Source organism: Phocoena phocoena, chromosome 20, assembly GCF_963924675.1.
Source record: "Phocoena phocoena chromosome 20, mPhoPho1.1, whole genome shotgun sequence".
NCBI lineage: Eukaryota > Metazoa > Chordata > Mammalia > Artiodactyla > Phocoenidae > Phocoena > Phocoena phocoena.
This window is the reverse complement of record NC_089238.1, coordinates 18,127,916-18,149,065: the sequence shown is the minus strand read 5'-3', so window position 1 is coordinate 18,149,065 and position 21,150 is coordinate 18,127,916. Positions and strand designations below refer to the sequence as shown.

The following is a 21,150-nucleotide window of genomic DNA, read 5'->3' as shown; positions in this document are numbered from 1 at the left end:
TGCGGAGCACAGGCTCCGGACGCGCAGGCTCAGCAGCCATGGCTCACGGGCCCAGCCGCTCTGCGGCACGTGGGATCCTCCCAGACCAGGGCACAAACCCGTGTCCCCTGCATCGGCAGGCGGACTCTCAACCACTGCGCCACCAGGGAAGCCCAGGATAGAGGTTCTTGATTGCATCAAGGGGGTGGAGTACGTTTCCGTCCACGGGGTGGGGGGTTGGTTATTCTCAACTTTCTAATTTAACTTTGAATTCAGAACATTCTTACACAAAACAGAAATTTGGGCATTACCAATGTCTGAATTGTCAAATTTATTTTTAAGTGGGAAAGTAATTGGAGAAAAACACAAGTGTTTTTAAAAGTAATTGAGGTAATCACTTCAGACTGCTCACCCTGCTGATTACCAAAGTAGCTCAAGAGGAATCTTCTCCCCTAAGATTGACAGTCCCATTCATGGCATTTACATCTCCAGATGAAGGGCACACTGAGCTGGAATCTGCCAATTCAGGTGACACTGCCAGCCAGGGCCTGACCCCAGCTCTGGCGGTGCAAACAAATTAGCCCCCTTATTATTTCCATGAACCTGGCTCCTCATTTGACAATTCTACCAGGCAGGACAATTGTTAGAAATTAATTGGGGGTATATGTGAAAGTTTTCAATATTATATTGCACCACCCCCAAAATTAGGTGGTGTCAAATATATGTGTTTGCATCTTAGAAATGGCCGTGCTGATAAACTGCATAGGGTCAAGTTTCTTAATTAGGATGGTAGAGAAGCACAGCAACTTAAGTCAATGAGGTGGTTTTGTTTAAAAGTGGGGGAAAGGAGTAAAAATAGAACAAAGAAACTTGCAAAGCAGCAGTGCTTGTTTCCTGTTTGTTTGGGCTAAGAAGCTGTATTATATTCGGTTTTGCTCTTCTGATGTTAAAGGAAATTCAGACATCCTTGTGGGGGCCCTAGACACCTAGCTTACCGGATTAGGTCAGCCCTACTCAGGGTACATGGGTAATGCTCTCCAGATGATCCAGTTTACATGCTTCAGTCGTACTTATATCTACAACTGAAAAATAAAATGTATCTCCATCCAATGGGGGAAGATTTTTCCATATACAAAGCACATGTTTATAGCAGAAAGGCTGAGAAACATCTCCCTAGCAAAACTCAAAAAAGTACACCATGACACGCTCAAGAATCATAAAGTTTACTGTTTCTTTTCCATCATTTGGCACATGTCCAAGGCACATTAGAAAATTAAAAATCATAAATTACTTTGTAGAAAAATAATCAGCCCCTCCCTTCTGTACATACGCAAGTGTTTCCAAGAACATGCACAGAACCATTTTCCTATTACAAAGTTGTTTGAAAATGTACTCTGGACAAACCCATGTTTGCAGCTCTAGACCAACTGATAACAAAAAAAATGAGTATAAGCTATAGAAATTTATAAAAAGGAATAAATGGTAATAAATTCTAATTTAAGGTAACTTTGACCTGGTTTGTGCTGTAAGTTTTGAATCTTTTGAATCAAAAGACTAAGAAAATGTGTGCCAAGTCTGCTGTCTAGTTCAGGAACCATCCATCAGGTGTGACATTTAAGGGAGGCTCTTAACGGAAAGGGATTTTTCCAGAGACACTGCTACAGGTGTATAAGTGCAGTGATCAATTATCTGTACTTAATTTTTTAGAAGAAAAATTATACCCAACTTTCCCCACATACATAGTGTAGAACATGTCATATGTGTCCTTTCAACTAAAATGAGCATCAAAATGGCATTTAGGCATCTTTGGGTTCAAGTGTTGCTTGCAAAGGGACATTTTTCAGGTCCTATTTCCTTCATTCCAGTGCAACATTTCCGCCCGGCCTCCACGGTACCATGAAACCTAAATTGCTTTTCTTCAGCTTATCGCAGAGGGAGGAATTCTTTTAGCTGTGGTTTGCAAGTTTATACACATCCCAGAGGTCTAGCACCTTTCAGTAGAAGGAGGTCAGAATCTGGTGATGAAACCTCACTGTAACCAAGGAACCCTAATACGTAAGAAGAAGCGTCTTAAGGATCTGGACACTACTGGAACTTTTGTCCATTCTTTTTCAAGTGTATCCATTAGCTTTGAAGAGGAAAGAGATGGTGATAGCTTTTTGTTGTTGCATTCTTTCCATCTGCCACAGAAAAGCTTTCAGGACCTTTCTGCTTTTCTCTCAAGACAAACAGTAAGTTCGTTTAGTTCTAAGCTGTACTCATGCTTGGCATCTTCTTGTTGAGGACTCACTTCTTGGCAGTAGAATTCCTTATTACTATTAAGATTGGGAAATGCTAGCCTCTTGGGGAGTGGTCAGGTTGCCAGCAGTCTCTGGGCCCTTGGGTACAACGGCATCATTGACTATGTGTCTACGGAGCATTCGCCTTTGTCCAGGAGCAGTTTGTCTCGGTCCAGGCCTCTCCGGCTGACCATCGTTTCCTTTGTCAGCTGTCTGAGAGCTGCTCTGGTCTGCCAGGTTATTCTGCTTCCGAGTGACTCTTTGCCTCCCTGGCTAAAGAAAAGGTATGATTCAAACAGTTCACATTTGTGCTACACTTGAAACAACCCACACGATAACAGCTCCCATAGAGTGCTTCTATGTGCCATCCAATGTGCTCAGTACTTTCCAGGTGTAATTTCAACTCTTAACATCCCTGCGGTGAAAGTATGACATTTGCACACTCCATGTATCAGACACAATGTAAACGCTTTACATGTTTTCACGATTAATCTTTACAACTCTAACAAGTGTGTACTATTGTTATCCCCATTTTACATACAGCTGAGGAAACAGGATCAGCACAAGTTAAGCAATCTGCCTTAAGTCCCCCAGCTATCAAGGGAAACGCTAACACTTGACTGAACCCAGGCAGATTTCAAAGTGTGCAGGTTTCCCAGCCAGCAGCAGGTCTATTAGCAAAGCCATGGAAGAGTAACTATGAAATCAAAATGAGTCATCTTAACAAAAATCACTAATTCTCTAAAAGATTTAGAACTTCAGTGTATTTGTTCCAACAAGCCTATGCCACACATACTATAAGTTCGATTTCTCATAAGTAAGGCATATATTCTATTGGCAAGCAGCAATAAGAAAAGCCGTGTTTCAACACGGTCCTGCTGTATAGCACAGGGAACTATATTCAATATCTTGTAATAAACTATAGTGGAAAAAACGTGAAAAAGAATACGTAACTGAATCACTTTGCTGTACACTAGAAACTAACACAACAGTGTAAATCAGCTATACTTCAATTAAAAAAAAAAGCCAAGCCAAGCCATGTGTTCAGAGAAGAGCCACCTAAAAACACCACAGAATGTAAAGCAGGAGAATTAAATAGTGCTATAGGAAGATGGCCACATACAGAATTGTCTATACGAGCAACTTTATACCATACTTGAAGTTTTTTACCCATCTATATACAGATGTGTTTTCTTCCTTACATTAGTGATTGACACATTAGTGAACTGGCTTCCACAGTAAAATGTGAGAGTTCATCTAGTGTGCACGCTGTAAACTGTAGCACCTTTCCATGCAGTACAACTAGTCCCCACTTCTTCTTCACTTTCCTTTCTCAGCTCAGAAACGCATTATTAAATACAACAATAAGTGACCATGCCACTAAGGAACTCATTTTAATTGTTAGTAACTCTTATCAGTGAAGGGAATAATGAAATGAGAAATGTGTTTACCATGGATTAGTTTTGAAAAATTCAGGCTTGAAAAAGTAAGATTATAAGCCAGTATTTAATAACTCACCTCACGCAAAGAATCTTCAGCAAAATTAGGGACACTTCTATCTCTTGCCATAATCTCCCTTGAGGTCCTTCCCCTGAAACCCAAAACAAACTAAAATAAACGTTAGGGATAGTGGTGCGAAATACTCTGGTTGGCCACGAGGCGGCAGCATTTGATGAGTGCAGATTTATTTATAACCCATTAAAGCTGCATATAACCTGCTTGAGTTGTAAGTAAAGCTAAGGTCAAAAGCACAGAAATCAACTCGAACCTTATACTCACTTAAACTGACCAACTGAGTGGACAAAGTAAAACTGTCTTGTAAAAGGTTCATCTGGTAGATCATACATTTTGGAGTTCCCTGTAGATAAAAGGATAAACATCTGAAAACTTCCAAACTAGTTTCAGAATTGTTTAAAAATTATAGCACAGATGCAAACTTTCAACCTTCTTTTTGTTAAAGTCCAACAAAATTTAGGCAATTAAGCACTGCATCTGATTACAGAAACGTATTAGTAGATACCTCTTTATTACTGTGTGAACCCCCATGAAACAAAGATAAATCCTTAATACACTGATATTCCCCAGGCACAGCCAACTGGGGTGAGACAGCCTCAGGCTTATCCAGGTGTGTGAACGGGCTTATTCACATTACTGCATTGCAAACTACAACTGCAATTTTTTAAAAAGTTGAACAAGGACCCCATCTAAACTGTAACAACTTTTTAAAAAAGAGGAAAATACTTCAGCCCCACCCCTGTTTGGCAGCTGCTGTTCTAATGACCATCTACCTCCGTACACCTGCAGATTAAAAAAGAATTCTTTAAAGGTAGCATTTACCCCAGGTGTCCAGGAAGTGCTGAGAAAAAGGCCTGGATTCAGAACATGAGACATGAAAGAAACTACCAGAGGTGGTTCCTCCTCCCTGGTTGGCGAGTGGAGGCCTGACCTTCAGGGTAATGCCCAGAGTATCCATCTTACCTCTTTAGGGAGCATCACAGTCAAGCAGAAAACCAGTATCCAAATAATGGATGAAAAAGGATATTACATACATTTCTGGATGAAATGTATGTTACAGGACGGATGAAACAGGATATAACATGCATTTCTTTGGTGCCTATATCCCACCCCCAGTCATGATTATAATTGTTTTACATTTACAATTAAGTGAAAACCAGCAACCAACGACTCATGAACTTCCAAATAAACCCAAGTTGAGAATTACAGAAAGGATGTGAGTTCTTACATTTTTTCCTGATCTTGACAGTAACGTACTCGTTGTGGTCTGTTTCTCCAACATCATCTAACGTGGCCACACAGCTTGGTACTACCTGAAGCAATTCCATTATTTTTGAATTCTACAATGTGAAAGGAAAAAGGTAACAGTAACGTTTTGTATGCTTTCTTAGCAGGTTATTGCCTGGTTTTGATCTAAATGTCAGTGTTGGCATGGCTGGGCAGAAAAGCTAAGAAGCAGCTACAGACAAAACTTTGAGGCCATAAAGCCTAGTGGTGAAGAACAGCACTGCATTTGGGGGCTGGCTCTGCCCTCTACTAGGTGGTACTCTGGGCCCGCGTTTCACTGCTCTGTGCAACTGGGTTTACAAGAACAGGATCTATTACTGTAGAGTTATCATGAGGTTATCAAGCGCCCAGCACATAGTAAGTGCTCAATAAAAGATATTCATCATTTGAGAAAGTGCTAAATTGAAAGTATAAAATTTTTCAATTCTGTTAAGAAACACAACTGAAAATTAGAAATTAATATACTAAGCCTATAAGTAGGTTGGATTTATGGTGACTTTAATATGTCAGTGGTGTCATTTAACAGCCTAGTAGTTGTCTACCCGAGTAGGAAACTAGATAAAGATTCAACATGGAAAGAGGAACAGTAAAGAGGTCCCTCCTCGAGTCTCCTCCTATTTCCTCACCATTTCTCCATGGCGCACGTCCATGCACTGGGAGGGTAGTAAACCGCACGTCATACTTCTCCTTACAGAACTCAAGGTTTGTTCACTAACTGCACACACTCCCTCCCTCGTGCTGCTAGGACCACAGGCATATTCCCAGTGCAGGGAGGGTGAGACCAGGATGCTGTGTCAACCTGCTCTTCCCCGCGAGTACCTAACTGCTGGACTGTGTGCCAGAGGCGCCGAGGCCTGTGGTGGGTAGGGGGCACCTCTAACCAGGCCTTTGAAAACTGCCCCAGCAGGCCGCCTCTGATCAGGTGACCAAGGACCAGGGATGCAGCTACACTCACAGACTTCCAGCACACCTACTCAGCCTGGCACGGCAAGTCAGAGGTCTGACTACTGCTCTTTCAGATCTGGTTTAAACACAGGGGATCCCCGTGAGCTGTAAGGGAGCCTGGGATGCTCTCAGCAACGAAGAGCTCCCACCTACCTGTTCAGCACAGTCTATAGCTGTGCACTGCCTCTTGTTCAAGACCTGAACTGATGCTCCATGAAGCAGAAGCAGCTCCACCACGAAGACGTGCTTTTCTATCACAGCCTCGTGCAGTGCTGTGTTGCCCTTATTGTTAGAAGCATTAATGGAGGCCCCATGCTAGAGAGAGAAACAGCACAATCAGAAGGAATGTTGAATCGATGTGGTACCTATATGGGTGTGCCCTATAACATTCTTTCAACTTTTCTGTATGTCGGAAATTTTTCTTAAGATGTTAGGAGTAAAAGTAATACTGAGGAGAAAAGATTTATGTACAAAGATATTCATGGCAGCATTTATCATTATAACAGGAAAAAAAATAAGTCACCTAAATGTATTGAGCAGAAACAGTTAAAAAAAAAGACCATGGTACATCCATAATTATGCAACCACTAAAAACTGAGGTTTTAATAAACAATTTTCGGACTTCCCTGGTGGTCCAGTGGTTAAGAATCTGCCTGCCAATGCAGGGGACGTGGGTTTGAGCCCTGGTCCAGGAAGATGCCACATGCCACAGAGCAACTAAGCCCGTGTGCCACAACTACTGAGCCTGCGCTCTAGAGCCCGCCAGCCACAACTACTGAGCCTGCCCTCCTAGAGCCTGTGCTCCGCAACAGGAGAGGCCACCGCAATGAGAAGCCCGCGCACCACTATGAAGAGTAGCTCCCCCGCTCGCGGCAACTAGAGAAAGCCCGCGCACAGCAACGAAGACCCAACACAGCCATAAATAAATAAATAAATAATAAAATAAATTAATTATATAAATAAACAGTTTTCTATGTTAAGTTAAAACAAGCAAGATAGAAAACAATAGTGATCTAAACTATGCACATTTTTAAGAAGTCAAGAAAGTTAGTTGCCTTTGAAAAACAGGGTTATGGAAAAGTTGGGTTTCTCTCTACTTTTAAAAATTCTAAAATCAACACATATACCCGTTATCAAGAGAGGCAAAAAGGAGCAGTGACATAAAAGGACATTCAGCTCACACTGCAGGGGACAATTCAACTGACCTGGTTAAATGAGGCAAGATCCAAACCCTTAGCAAAAGCGGCGTCTCAGTCCTTAACTCTGCAACCCTGATGCAGCTCAGACGCTGAGACCCCATTACTGCAAAGCTCCCCACCCCAGGGCTAGCTTAAAGCAAAAGCCAAGCGGCCTCCCTCTCCCGCCCCTCCCCAGTGTGCTGCCAGAGGCTCGCCGCGTGGCGGGATGCCCGTCACCAAGCCGTGTCAGCAGCTCCTGGGCTGGGGGCGAGGGGGTCCTTACCTGCAGCAACAGTGCCGCAACTTCGTGGTGGCCTCTGGAACAAGCATAAAGGAGGGGTGTGTTTCCACTTATATCCTTTTTATTGGGTTTTGCATTAGAATCTAGTAGACATTTCACCACCTAGGCCAGAGAAGAAAAGTGTTCAACTTTAATTAAAATTTGCAGGGAGAGATCATCTAACTTGCTATTCTTTTGACTTTTCTGTAAGATTATCTAGAAGACTCTTAGGTCCATGTCTGACCCTCAGGAGAAAGCAGACCAGTGAAGGGGGAGGGATTAACATTTGCTGAGGGTCTTGTGTGTGTGGAGGTGGTGTACTAGGCATGCGTGTTTTTCATTTAATCATTCCGTCTCCTCTGTGGAGAGCTGTAATTATTACTCCAGTTTCACATGTTAGAAAACTAATGCTAGGCATTACCCGAAATATGATTCCTAGCTTTAAAAACCTTACAGTGGAACTAATAAGGAAAAATGAAAAAATAAATAGATACTGAACTGTTTGGCACAGATGACCAACACCCAAGAATCAGAGAGACAGCTCCTGGCTGGGGTCAGAATCAGAATGATTCTGTGGTGGGAGTGGGAGGGGGGTTGGTGCCAGTGGGAGGGGGGTTGGCTCCACCCCCAGAAGCCCCAGGGTTCTGTGTTCTGTTGCTGAGTGGTCCTACTGTGTGCATCTCAGAATCTTGGCGCTGGGAGGAAGGAAATGGGCCCGTCCTCTGGGCCAGCAAGCAAACTCTTCCCTCGGCAGCACTCCTGCCAAGTGAGGTTCTAACCCTATACACGCTATGCAAGAGCCAGGACCCATACCTGGAAGTGGCCCTTCTGGCAGGCCAGGTGGAGTGGGACGGCCTGCTTTGCGTCTCTGGCCCCCACACTGGCACCATGCTTCACGAGGAGGAGAAGGAGGTCCGCCCGACCATGCAGGGCAGCAACGTGCAGTGGGGAGGAACCATCCTGGTTGGTCACATTCACACCAAGCCCACTGGCAGGAATCTTTGCCAGCTTCTAATAAGTGCAGAATGTGGAAACGGAAATGTTGTTAGTACTTAAGGAACCCAGCTGAAGGAACTGAAGCCATCTGTCCCTCACGGCCCCTCTGTAAAATCTGGAATCACAGCGGCATCCTGAATTGGGTTGCCCACAGGTGAATTACTTCTTTAGAAAGGTATGATACATCGAAGGATTAACTTCTGTTTTCAAGAAAGCAAGCCCCCTACAATGATACCGTTTTATGCCATGGCAATTGAATGGGGAAGGCAAAGTCTGTTTGACAGATGGTGCTGGAACAACTGGACATCCACATATGGGAAAACTGCCCATCAACCCTCACCTCACACCAAACACAAACACTAAAATGCATCACAGACCTAAATGTAAAAGCTACAACTATTAAACTTCTTGAAGTAAACACAAAAGAAAATCTTTGCAACACTGGGATACGCAAAGATTTCTTAGATAAGACACAAAAAGCAAAAGCCATAAAAAAAGTTTGATAAACTGACTTAATATAAATGTTTAATGTTTGCTCTTTGCATGAGGCAAGTAAGAAAATGAAAAGGCAAGTCATAGAAGGGCAGAAAAATGTTTGCAAATATGTGTATCTGACAAAGGACTTGTACCAACCAGAACTTAAAAGCAAAACAAAACAAACTCTTACAACTCAATGAGACAATCCAACTTTAAAAAAAAAAAAACAGGCAAAAGGAAAAAAAAAATAGGCAAAAGATGTGAAAAGACTTCACAAAAGAAGACGGTTGAATGGTCGGTCAATGAGCACATAAGACAACATCCGTAGTTTTCAGAGAAAAGCAAATCAAAATCAGGAATCACAAAACCAAAGGGTCAGAAAGCAGGTCGGTGATGGTCAGGGGATGCAACATGCAATATGGCAAACTTCAACGGGGCAGGAAAGAATATTCGGGGTGACAGAGATAGTCTATATTTTTACTGTGCTGGTGGTTACACATTCGTTTGTCAAACCTCAGAAAACTGTTTGCTACTTATCTCTGAAGTCCACCTTCATTTTTACCATGGAACTTCCCTTTTATTCACAATGGTTTTAAAACTAATCATGCGGAGATAAGAACAATCCATCAGTAATTAAGAGGGCAAACAAAACAAACCAATAGAACTAAAAACAAACATTAAATTGTGATGTTGAATCATATATTTGATAGTGCAATTAATATGTCAATGTTTTCTGTGATTGATCAAGGATTAAAACTTGGGTTATCTAGTTCACTTTTCGATGATTAAAAATGTTATCTCTTTAAAAAGCTATGCTAAATTTAAAGGGTGAATTTTACTGTATATAAACTATACTTCAAAAATCAAAAACAAGCAGATGAAGAAGTAGAAGGGAAGAACATGAGGAAATACCACTGCACACTTACCAGAATGGCTAAAGTTAAAAAGTCAAAATACCAAGTGTTCACCAGGATTTGGGGCAACTAGAATTCTCACACCCTGCTGGCGGGAATGAAAAATGCTACAATCACTGAGGAAAACTGGTCATTTCAAGTTAACATATAACTCCTGCATAACCCAGCAATTATACTCCTAGGTAATTACCCAAGTAAAAATATATTTACACAAAGAACTGTACACAAATGTTTACAGTTGCTTTATTCACAAAGCCAAAAACAGGAGACTACCAAATGTCCTGATTCCAGGTGTTGCATGTAATCAACGGTTTATTCTTTATCGCTGAACAGCGCCCCGTGGCATGCCCCTGCCATACTTTGTTTAGCAGTTCACCCACTGAAGGACACGTGGGTTGTTTCCAGTTCGGGGATACTGCAAATAAAGTTGCTGTGTACATTTGTTTACAGGTTTTTGTGAGAACATAAGTTTCCATTCCTCTAAGATAAATGCCCAGGAATGCAATTGCTGAATCATATGGTAATTACATGGCAATTCTATGGCTAGTTTTATAAGGAACTGACAACAAACACTGTTTTCCAGAGTGGCTTTTATATTCCCACCAGCAATGGATGAGTGAAACAAGTTCCCCACATCCTCACCAGCATCTGGTGGTGTCACTTTTCACTAATTTTGATTTAGCCATTCTGATAGGCGCATAGTGTTATCTCACTGTGGCTATAATTTGCATTTCCCTGATGGGTGATGACCTTGAACATCCTTTCATGTGCTTATCTGCCATATCTAAATGCTCCTCAATGAAATGTCTGTTCATTCTCTTTGCCCATTTTCTTATTGGTTTGTTTTCTTTCTTTACTATCGAGTTTTGAAAGTTCTTTATATATTCTAGATTCTGGCCCTTTGTCAGATATGTGGCTTGCAGGTATTTTCTTTTTTTTTTTTTTTTTGCGGTACGCGGGCCTCCCACCGCCATGGCCTCTCCCGCTGCGGAGCACAGGCTCCGGACGCGCAGGCCCAGCGGCCATGGCTCACGGGCCCAGCTGCTCCGCAGCATGTGGGATCTTCCCAGACCGGGGCATGAACCCGTGCCCTCTGCATTGGCAGGCGGACTCTCAACCAGTGTGCCACCAGGGAAGCCCAGGTATTTTCTTTTAGTCTGTAATCTGCCTGTATAGCTTCTTTGCATGGGTTTCCACAGGACAAGTTCACAATTTAGAAGTCCAACTTATCCATTTGCTCTTTATGGATCATGCTTTGGGTGTCAAGTCTAAGAACTCTTTTCTTAGCCCTGGGTTCCAAAGATTTCCTCCTGCTTTTTTCTAAAAGTTTTATAACTTTACATTTTACGGTTAAGTCTGTGATCCATTTTGAGTTAATTTTTGTACAGGGTGTGAGTTTATGTTGAGGTTCATTTTTTTGCCTGAAGATGTCCACTTGCTCCAGCACTGTTTGTTGAAAAGGTTGTCCTTCCCCAACCGGCTTGCTGTCAGACCTCAGTTGACTATATAAGTGTGGGTCTATTTCTGGGTTCTCTGTTCTGTCCCAGTGATCTGTGTGTCTGTCCCTCCACCAGGGCCACACTGTCTTGATTACCGTAGCTACATAGTTAGCCTTAATATTGGGTAGAGTGATCCTAATTTATTCTTCATTGCCAGGATTGTTTTAGATATTTTAGGGCCTGCACCTTTCCATATAAATTTTAAAATAAGCTTGTCTATGTCTACAAAAACTTTGTTAGGATTTTGATAGGAACTGCATTAAAACTGTAGATCAGGGCTTCCCTGGTGGCGCAGTGGTTGAGAGTCCGCCTGCCGATGCGGGGGACACGGGTTCGTGCCCTGGTCCGGGAAGATCCCACATGCCGTGGAGCAGCTGGGCCCGTGAGCCATGGCCTCTGAGCCTGCGCGCCCGGAGCCTGTGCTCCGCGACGGGAGAGGCCACAGCAGTGAGAGGTCCGCGTACCGCAAAAACAAAAACAAAAAAACTACTGTAGATCAATCTGGGGAGAAATAACATCTTTATTAGGTTGAGTCTTCATGATCTGATATACCTAAGTATTTACGCATTCTTTGACTTTTTTCATCATTTTGTGATTTCCAGCATACAGATCCTGTCCATGTCTTGTTAAGTGTATCCCTAAGTAGTTCATATTTTTTGTTGAGCAGTTGTAGATGGCGTTGTACACATAGCATGTGGTCATTCATGTGCTAGCTGTCTAACTCAATGTGTATGTCCCATGCTAAGAAAATTAATTCGACTTGTACTGCAAGATAATACTACCTTATTTAAAAAGCTTCACCATGGATGTCTCTAACCTAAGAATATTGAAATGACTTGTAGTTTTTCATTCACTTGTAGCTTTTTCAGCTACAGGGTATTGTGTACATTGGGATGTACAACTTTTCTGCTGTCCACATGCTGCTGGATATGTACAGTCCAAAGCTGACTTCCCCAAGGTGGGCTGCTGTGAAAAACAAAGGGATTAAAAAGGCAGATGCTGTTTCAAAGGATGTGATGTGAAAGAAGTAGCACAGCCCTCAGGCCCATCAGTGACTGTATGGCTGGAAGCAGTTAATGTGTCTTTGCTGTCCTTCTGGGCATTTACCCACTCTGCTCTCCCCCACCTCACAGTTCGTTAATTGTGGCAAGAAACTGAATTACACACTACAGCATCTGTTGAATTTATTGGATAAATTTATGTTCCTTGCTCTTTTAAAGCCTACTATCTTTTTCTCTTTCTGTAATTTCTCAAAGAGACACAAAAGTAAATTGCTTCATGCTGTGATTAAATTAAAACTATTCTTCTAGCCCAGTGGTGTGTTTAGAGTTTGCTCGGCGATGCAGAATAAACCGCTGATTACATACAACAACCTGGAAATCTGGCTGAGTGAACAAAGCCAATCCCCAAAGGTTCCATGCTGTATGATGACTTTTATATAACATTTTTGAAATGACAAAATATTAGAACTGGAGAGCAGATTAGTGGTTGCCAGGGGTCAGGGATGGTGGGCTGGGGTGACAGGGAGAGAGGTGGGTGTGATTATAAAAGGCAACATGAGTTATTCTCCTTGTGATGAGAGAACTGTTCTGTACCTTGAATGTGGTGGTGGACACACAAACCTACACATGTGATAAAACTAAACAGAATGCAGGACAGTAATGGAAATACAAACAAAAATAGACAAATGGGACCTATAATGAAACTTAAAAGCTTTTGCACAGCAAAGGAAACCATAAACAAGATGAAGACAACCCTCAGAATGGGAGAAAATATTTGCAAACGAATCAACGGAGGATTAATCTCCAAAATATACAAACAGCTCATGCAGCTCAACATCAAGAAAACAAACAACCCAATCAAAAACTGGGCGTAAGGACTTCCCTGGTGGTGCAGTGGTTAAGAATCCGCCTGCCAGTGCAGGGGACATGGGTTCCAACCCTGGTCCAGGAAGATCCCACATGCTGCGGAGCAACTAAGCCCATGCGCCACGCTACTGTGCCTGCCTGCCACAACTACTGAAGCCCACAAGCCACGACTACTGAAGCCCGCGCGCCTAGAGCCCGTGCTCCACCACAAGAGAAGCCACTGCAATGAGAAGCCCGCGCACCGCAACGCAAGAGTAGCTCCCGCTCGCTGCAAAGAATTTTTGAAATGACAAAAGAGAAAGTCCGCACACAGCAACGAAGACCCAACGCAGCCAAAAAAAAGGGTGGAAGACCTAAATAGACATTTCTCCAAAGAAGACATACAGATGGCCAAGAGGTGCATGAAAAGATGCTCAACATCACTAATCATTAGAGAAATGCAAATCAAAACTACAATGAGGTATCACCTCACACCAGTTAGAATGGGCATCATCAGAAAATCTACAAACAACAAGTACTGGAGAGGGTGTGGAGAAAAGGGAACCCTCTTGACTGTTGGTGGGAATGTAAATTGATACAGCCACTATGGAGAACAGTATGGAGGTTCCTTAAAAAATTAAATATAGAATTACCATATGACCCAGCAATCCCACTACTGGACATATACCCTGAGAAAACCATAATTCAAAAAGACACATGCAGGGCTTCCCTGGTGGCACAGTGGTTAAGAATCCACCTGCCAATGCAGGGGACATGGGTTCGAGCCCCGGTCCAGGAAGATCCCACACGCTGCAGAGCAACTAAGCCCGTGTGCCACAACTACTGAAGCCCGCGTGCCTAGAGCCCGTGCTCCACGACAAGAGAAGCTACCGCAATGAGAAACCTGTGCACCGCAACGAAGAATAGCCCTTGCTCGCCACAACTAGAGAAAGCCCACGCACAGCGACAAAGACCCAACGCAGCCAAAAATAATTAATAAATTAATAAATTATTTAAGAAAAGGACACATGCACCCCAATGTTCATTGCAGCACTATTTACAATAGCCAGGACATGGAAACAACCTAAATGTCCATCAACAGAGGAATGGATAAAGATGATGTGGTACATATATACAATGGAATACTACTCAGCCAGGAAAAGGAACGAAATTGGGTCATTTGTAGAGACATGGATGGACCTAGAGACTGTCATACACAGTGAAGTAAGTCAGAAAGAGAAAAACAGATATCATATATTAACGCATATTTGTGGAATCTAGAAAAATGGTAGAGATGAACCGGTTTGCAAGGCAGAAATAGAGACACAGATGTAGAGAACAAATGTATGGACACCAAGGGGGGAAAGGGGGAGTGGGATGAATTGGGAGATTGGGATTAACATATATACACTAATATGTATAAAACAGATAACTAATGAGAACCTGCTATATAGCACAGGGAACTCTACTTCACCTTGCTGTACAGTAGAAACTAACACAACATTGTAAAATAACTATACCACAATTAAAGAAAAAAACAAAACTAGACAGAACACGTAAATAAACACACGTGCAGGCATGTGCGCACACACACACAAGCACAAATAAAAGCGGGGAACTCTGAGTGAGACGGATGGACTGTATCCATGGTAATATCCTGGTCGGGATATTGTACTGTGCTTTTTCAGGCTATTACCATGGGGGAAACAGGGTAAAAGGCACAGGGGTCTCTCTGTGCTTGGAGGGAGGGTCCTCCCGCAGAGGGTGCACCAACGTGAGCAAAGGCAAGGGGCAGGGGCTCTTGCCTGCATCCTCCCAGGGGACCACGGCCACATGGACGGAGACCGCCGGGCATGTCTGTTCATAAGCTCCTGCCTTGTGACTCAGGGGCCCTGAAAACCACTGAAACACTAAGCCCGCGTTCATGGCCCTGTTCCCTGACCTGCCCATTCAGAAAGCAGGCAGCCGGAGCCAGATCCTGCATGAGTGTCCACTTTCCTCTACCTTGAGCTGTATCTCAGGGGACACCTACAACCAGCCACTCGGCCGTTAGCTGGCTGAGAAGCAGACAACTTTCCTAAGGGGAAAAAGAAGAATTCGCCCATCCCCCAACAGAAGAAAAGCCAAACCTTTTGAGCTGGAGCACATTTGGGGCACTGGCACAAGGGGTGACAAAGTTCAAGATCCACCGCCCTGACAGCATCCTCCACTTCATCCGGGTCCTCCTCTGTCCACTCCAACAGGTAACGCACCTGGCGCCAGGCAGTAAGGAGAAATAGGGACTTAAAACCCATCCTCAGCTTCTTTACAAGTTATGGTATCTTAGACACACACACACACACACACACACAGACACACACACACACACAGACACACACACACACACTTCTCTAATCAGGACGTACTGATACATTTCCTCAACCACCAAAGTAACTTATAAATGATGGCTGCTCCCTCTTGAGGATTCCAGGGTTCATCTGTGCTCAAGCCTTTCTCAATCCTTTCAGTAGTGACAGAGACAGACTGAGCTCCCGTTTCTGCAGCTTGCGGCAGATTCTCTTCTTCCGTCTTAAAAAGGGGCAGAGCGGTGTTGCTTCAGTGTGATGGCTTTAGAGCCCTGTCCTGGAGCATTTCGTGAGCACCTCCTCTTACGTCATCTAACTGTCTGCTTTCAACAACCGGTCCGTCTCATCCTACGGGGGAGAAGACTCACTCCGGGGGCCACTTGTTCAAGGCCACAGGATGAGGAGGTGGTGGCCAGAACCTAATCACAGGCTCTCTGATGCCACACCAGTGTCCTTTCCACTTTAATGCCCTAGCCCACAGGTGAAAGCACCGAAAAGACCCCTAAAAGGTCAAATTTATGTTCCAGTAAACACAAGTTTCTAGGATATTAAACGTGAGAAAAGAAAACAATATAAATACATTTCTAGGCCTGGTTCTGAGCACTGAGGAAGTCAGCAAAAGTCTGCAAGGAGTGACAAAGGGCCCCAGGAAGACCCCGTCCAATCCCAAACATCCCCCGCTCCAGGTCCCTTCCACGTTTCTGACAACAGATGCTCCTCAGGGTAGAAACGCCAAAGCCCTCACCTGAACCGGGGCCTCACCTAACAGACTGGCTGGGACGGACCGGACCGAGGGCAGTTCCTCTCGGTGATTAGAAGGAACAAGACGGGGGGAAGGGAGCCAAGGGGCGGCAGCTTCGGGCACAGAGCAGACACATCATGACGCAGGGATGGTCACAATCTCTTCTCCACACTGGCTCTCGCCGCGGCTCATAGGGAGCCTGAGAAACTCTTTCTTTGCTTCCCCCCAAGAACACTGGGTGCCCTGGGGCTGGTCTCTCTAGGGGAGCAACAGCCAGATCCAGACGCCTGTGTCCTCCCCCCGCCCCGAGTAACCACGCGTCAGGCTGATGGATTCACAGTGGCCTCTGGGCAGAGGCTAAGACACTGCTAACTACCTTCCGATTCTTAACACCCCGCAGGCTGTGACGATCAGATGCCAGGAACTGCTGTCCACCACCTCAAGCTCCATCATTGGCAAAAAGCACTCTTAAAATACACATCCCTGTGAAGCACTCTTGTAAATCTGATCCACTCAGGCCTCCTAATCTGGTAAGCGCTAATTTACCCCTCCTTTTAAAGTGGAGGACAGAAAAAAAATTCCTTTCAGGAAGCCAAAGGCAAGCCAGGGGAACTGCCCATGGGCGTCTCCAGTGATCTCATCATAGATGTTCCCTGACACCTTAGCACCATCTCGTTCGGACACTTGCTTGTGAGTCCTTGGAGCCCCAAGTCTGAGACTCAGCCTCCCCTTCACCACCTCCACCCTTCCCCACCCGGTCTGTTCACCCTGCTCCCGGCTAGTGGACTCTGGCCCCGAGCCCGCACTCTTTTCCCCTGGACACAGGCTGGTCCTCTTGCCAACATCGCTGCCCTCCTGGAATATGAATGTCTAAAGGGCAGGGATAGGCTCACACCGCAGCTTTATTCCACCTGCCTCGTTACTTGCGGGGGGCACGTCACATCCCATCAGCAAGTACTCATGAAATGCACCCCTTCTGCGTGAACGTGAACAAAGAACCCTGACAGCTCCTGACTCACCTGGAGACAAGACACATGAGCATAGCTGCTTAAGCCGAGAGCAAGCTGCTTGAAATTCACTTCTAAAAACTCACCATTTCTAGGTCTCCATCAGCAATGGCTCTTAAAAGTTTTTCTACCTTAATAAAAGGAAAAAGAATGTAAGGAAAACTATAATAATACAATAAGAATAGAAATAATAAAAACCTTCTGAAAACCTAGTAGCTTTCATGTGTCTCTTGATCTCATTCAGTATCTTTCAAACACATCCCCCGCACCTTCCGCATAAGGTCTATGAGATGACCTGCCATTCATGTGGCACGGTGGGACGACAGCCACCTGGGAGCACGAGCGCTTCCTACGAGGGCAGCCCTTCAGAACTGCATCTATTCAGCTCTCATTATCTGCCAGCTACAGGTACCATGAGGGAGGGCACCCCCCCAGGAACGACTCCAGGCCTCTGTCAGACTCTGGAGTGCTCCTCTTGGCTTTCTTTCCTGCGGTTCTGCATCGAGCTAGGCTTACTGGGCCCTCCGAGAGCAGGTCACAGCCTGGGGGTGACAGCGAAGGAGGAGCCCGGGGCGGAGTCAGTGAGGGCTCCCCACCTGCAGGGGATGGGCACATCCACGCCATGGTCTGCTCTGTGGGCTGACAATGGACAAGGTCTAAGGTAGGTTAGACGGAAAAAAACACACAGACAAACAAAACAGGCTATGAGTCAGCTTTTACGAAACGCAATGTGTGAGAACATGTACACGTCTACATAAACTCTGCAGGAAGTCAGGAACGAGACACATCAGGTTAACAAGGGTGCTGACAGAGAGGGGGATAAGGGCAGAGAATTTACTTCGTAAAATGATCTTAAAGCAGTGGACCTACAGGTGACTTTACCTGTACTTTTCTTAGAATACCCCCCTTCCCATCTCTCTCTCTCTCTCTCTCTCTCTCTCTCACACACACACACACACACACACACACACACACACACACACACACAAGTCCGTCCATGAAGGACAAGCAGGGTGAGGCTGGCCGGGCTCCCCTCAAGGGCGCTGACCTTCGCCACAGCAGACACGCTGCCCCAGGGGCTCTCTAACTGGCCCCCAGAACACAGGCCGCCCCCCACCCCTCTCTGCCCTCCGGTCTGGGGGCCTCACCTCCCTGTAGAACTTTCTGGGCTCCTCTTGCCTGGAGCTCAGCGACGCGGATGAGAAGCTGGAAGCGCAGGAGCCCTGGCTGATGGAATCCACGGAGCACTGAGGGGGCCGCGCGGGCACCTGCAGCCAGGGAGCCCGGTGAGGGGTGGGTGAGGGCCAGACAAGAGGCTGGTCTCAAGTAGGGCCGGCAAGCGCAGCCCCGTTCTCTTACCTCTGAAGACTTCTGCTCCCTCTCAAAGGACGGATGGTGGGCTTCCATCATGGACAGAATCTAGGAGGCCAAAGGGGACGCGAGAAGTACTGAGATGGGTCGCCAAGGTCTCATCACCCCTACGGCCCCACTGCGCCCACCTCCTTGGAAAGCCGCATGGCCCAGCCAGGCCCTCGGAGAGACGGGGGGACACCAAGGCCCAGAGCAGGCGGGAACCTACTCAGGACCACGCTAAGTTCAACAGCAGGAGCCAGTGCTCCTCACGAATAGGCTCAGCGGACAAGGGAAGCCCAGGCACAGAGGGGCCCCAAAGGCTGCCTCATCCAGCCTGGGCTGATGGTCCACAGGCCTGAAGTGTGACCTTTCCACTGGCAGCCACGGGCCTTAAGTGGGACCAGCTCGGAGCTGAGCCCAGAAAGCCATCTGCTCCTTGTGTCCGCAGAACTCCCTCTGGAAAGGCCTTTGGAGAAGCTCCAGTGCAGAGGTGCCCTCAGCCCCTCATGGGCATCTCAGGCCAAGGGTGGTATCACCCAGTCCCGTGGCTCTGGCTGCTACAAAGCTGAGACCCCCGTGAGGGCATGGGCAGCTGAGGCCCCCGGGTCAGGAGCAGGGATTTAAACCTTCAAAAACCACACTCCTGGGCTTCCCTGGTGGAACAGTGGTTGAGAGTCCGCCTGCTGATGCAGGGGACACGGGTTCGTGTCCCAGTCCGGGAAGATCCCACATGTCGCAGAGCAGCTGGGCCCGTAAGCCATGGCCGCTGAGCTTGTGCGTCCGGAGCCTGTGCTCCACAATGGGAGAGGCCACAACAGTGAGAGGCCTGCGTACGGCAAAAAAAAAAAAAAAAAAACCCCACCCTCCTACAGGTCTTATGTTGTGTTCTTATCACACACACAAAATAATAATAATAATCCATAAATAAAGAGGGCGGGAGGAAACTTCTGGAGGTGATGGATGTATTTATGGCACAGATTGTGGTGTTGGTCTCATGGGTGTGGACTTGTCTCCAAGCTCAACAAGTTGTATATACTAAATACGTACAGCTTTTTGTATGTCAATCATCCCTCAATAAAGTGGTTTAAAAACAAAAACTGTGCTACTCCTAGAAGAAGACATGAACAAACTAAAAGAACTCCCTAGAAGAGGACTGGAAATTATAAAACATCAAGAGGCAGAAAGTAGGGCCTGTGCAAAGGGAGACACTTGGAGACCTGTATTAAAACGACATCACCTATGTGAGCCACTAGCCGGGATGCTCTGGGCATCAGGACCTCGGATGGCCGTCGCACGTGGCCCTGGCTTCCTCTGGCTAGTTGGCCAAACACGTTTCTCTGAGGACACCCCTTCAACAGAGCTGCTGCTGGGAGGCGAGACCTCTGGAAGCTGTTCCCAGCAACAGAGCTGCTGCTGGGAAGGCCTGGCCTCTGGAAGCTCCCATCGCTCCCCACCTGCTCATGAGCAAGCAGTGCATGACACGTGGCCCCAAACTATGTGCTTCCAGAAATTACCAGCAGGATGGGCTAGTAGTTTATTAATGAATCATTTATGAAGGAAATTACACCCAACGACGTTCGAAGCTGGCCAAATCAGAATAAAGTTTCAGGCGCTGAGGGTGAAGGAACAGGAAAACAGAGCCGATGCTTGCTGCTTCCAACACCCCGTCCCCGCTCTTCCCGGCCGGAGCCACTGTCCCATTTACTCTCACTCCACTTGCCCAGAAACCAACAGCACTCAGAGGCCGGGGCAGACTCTGCTGGGAGCAGCTCTTGGCATGACACTGCGAAAATCGCCTACTAAGATGGAAAATAAGATGAATAGGTAAAACCCATGAACGACCAGGTCCCGAGTCCAGCAGAGAAGATGCGGCCAAGCTCTAGCCTTGGGGACTAATGCACGGTTTGAACAGCTCGGCCAAGACCTAAGGTGCGATGCTGTTATCGTTTAAAGTCATACTGCTGCTCCGAGATGAAAAAGGCTACCTTTGAGTTTAACGCACACTTGAGGGGCGTTTCCTTCAGCCTGTTCTGGATCTCTGTGGACGCTCCGTTCTGTAGCAACGTCTCTATGATGCTTTGGTAACCCCAGCGGGCAGCAATGTGCAGGGGAGTGTCTCCTTTCTCGTTACCAATATCTAGTCTGCAGGACTGCACGTCATAGTAGACCAGAGCCTTCACACACTGCAAACAGAATGGGAAAGGCCACTGTGAAGTCACAGGCCCGGCCTTGGGCAGATCTGTGCAGCCCGCAGCCTCGGCCCACGTCCCAATTCCATCAAGGCACCATCTGCCAAGCAAACATACAGTAACAGAACATTAGACCTCCAGGGTTCCAGATCACCTGATCAGGACACATCGTTTTTGTTTTTGTTTTTAAAGAACCCAGCTGCCAATCAATAAGAAATGGCTGAATAAATTGTCACACATCATGTGCCGAAAGGAGTCACCAGAGCAGGGCTGAGACCGCCACCCCCGGAAAGGCCTGCTTGCAAGGCTGGCCCCCTT

The 21,150-nt window shown here is 45.9% G+C and overlaps 1 protein-coding gene across 1 annotated transcript in view; it reads right to left on the bottom strand.

The window, feature by feature from the left end:
• Positions 1 to 2,297: 2,297 nt before the first annotated feature.
• ANKRD27 (ankyrin repeat domain 27) overlaps positions 2,298 to 21,150 on the bottom strand; it is a 52,277-nt gene continuing 33,424 nt past the window's right edge. The window contains exons 18-29 of the mRNA XM_065898885.1: positions 20,629 to 20,826; positions 18,650 to 18,709; positions 18,439 to 18,558; positions 17,377 to 17,421; positions 15,326 to 15,448; positions 8,277 to 8,474; positions 7,467 to 7,586; positions 6,159 to 6,320; positions 5,002 to 5,113; positions 4,038 to 4,116; positions 3,777 to 3,849; positions 2,298 to 2,531 (exon numbers count right to left, since the gene is read on the bottom strand). Of these exons, the coding sequence (XP_065754957.1) occupies positions 2,298 to 2,531; positions 3,777 to 3,849; positions 4,038 to 4,116; positions 5,002 to 5,113; positions 6,159 to 6,320; positions 7,467 to 7,586; positions 8,277 to 8,474; positions 15,326 to 15,448; positions 17,377 to 17,421; positions 18,439 to 18,558; positions 18,650 to 18,709; positions 20,629 to 20,826 (1,524 nt within the window). The remainder of the gene's footprint in view (positions 2,532 to 3,776; positions 3,850 to 4,037; positions 4,117 to 5,001; positions 5,114 to 6,158; positions 6,321 to 7,466; positions 7,587 to 8,276; positions 8,475 to 15,325; positions 15,449 to 17,376; positions 17,422 to 18,438; positions 18,559 to 18,649; positions 18,710 to 20,628; positions 20,827 to 21,150) is intronic.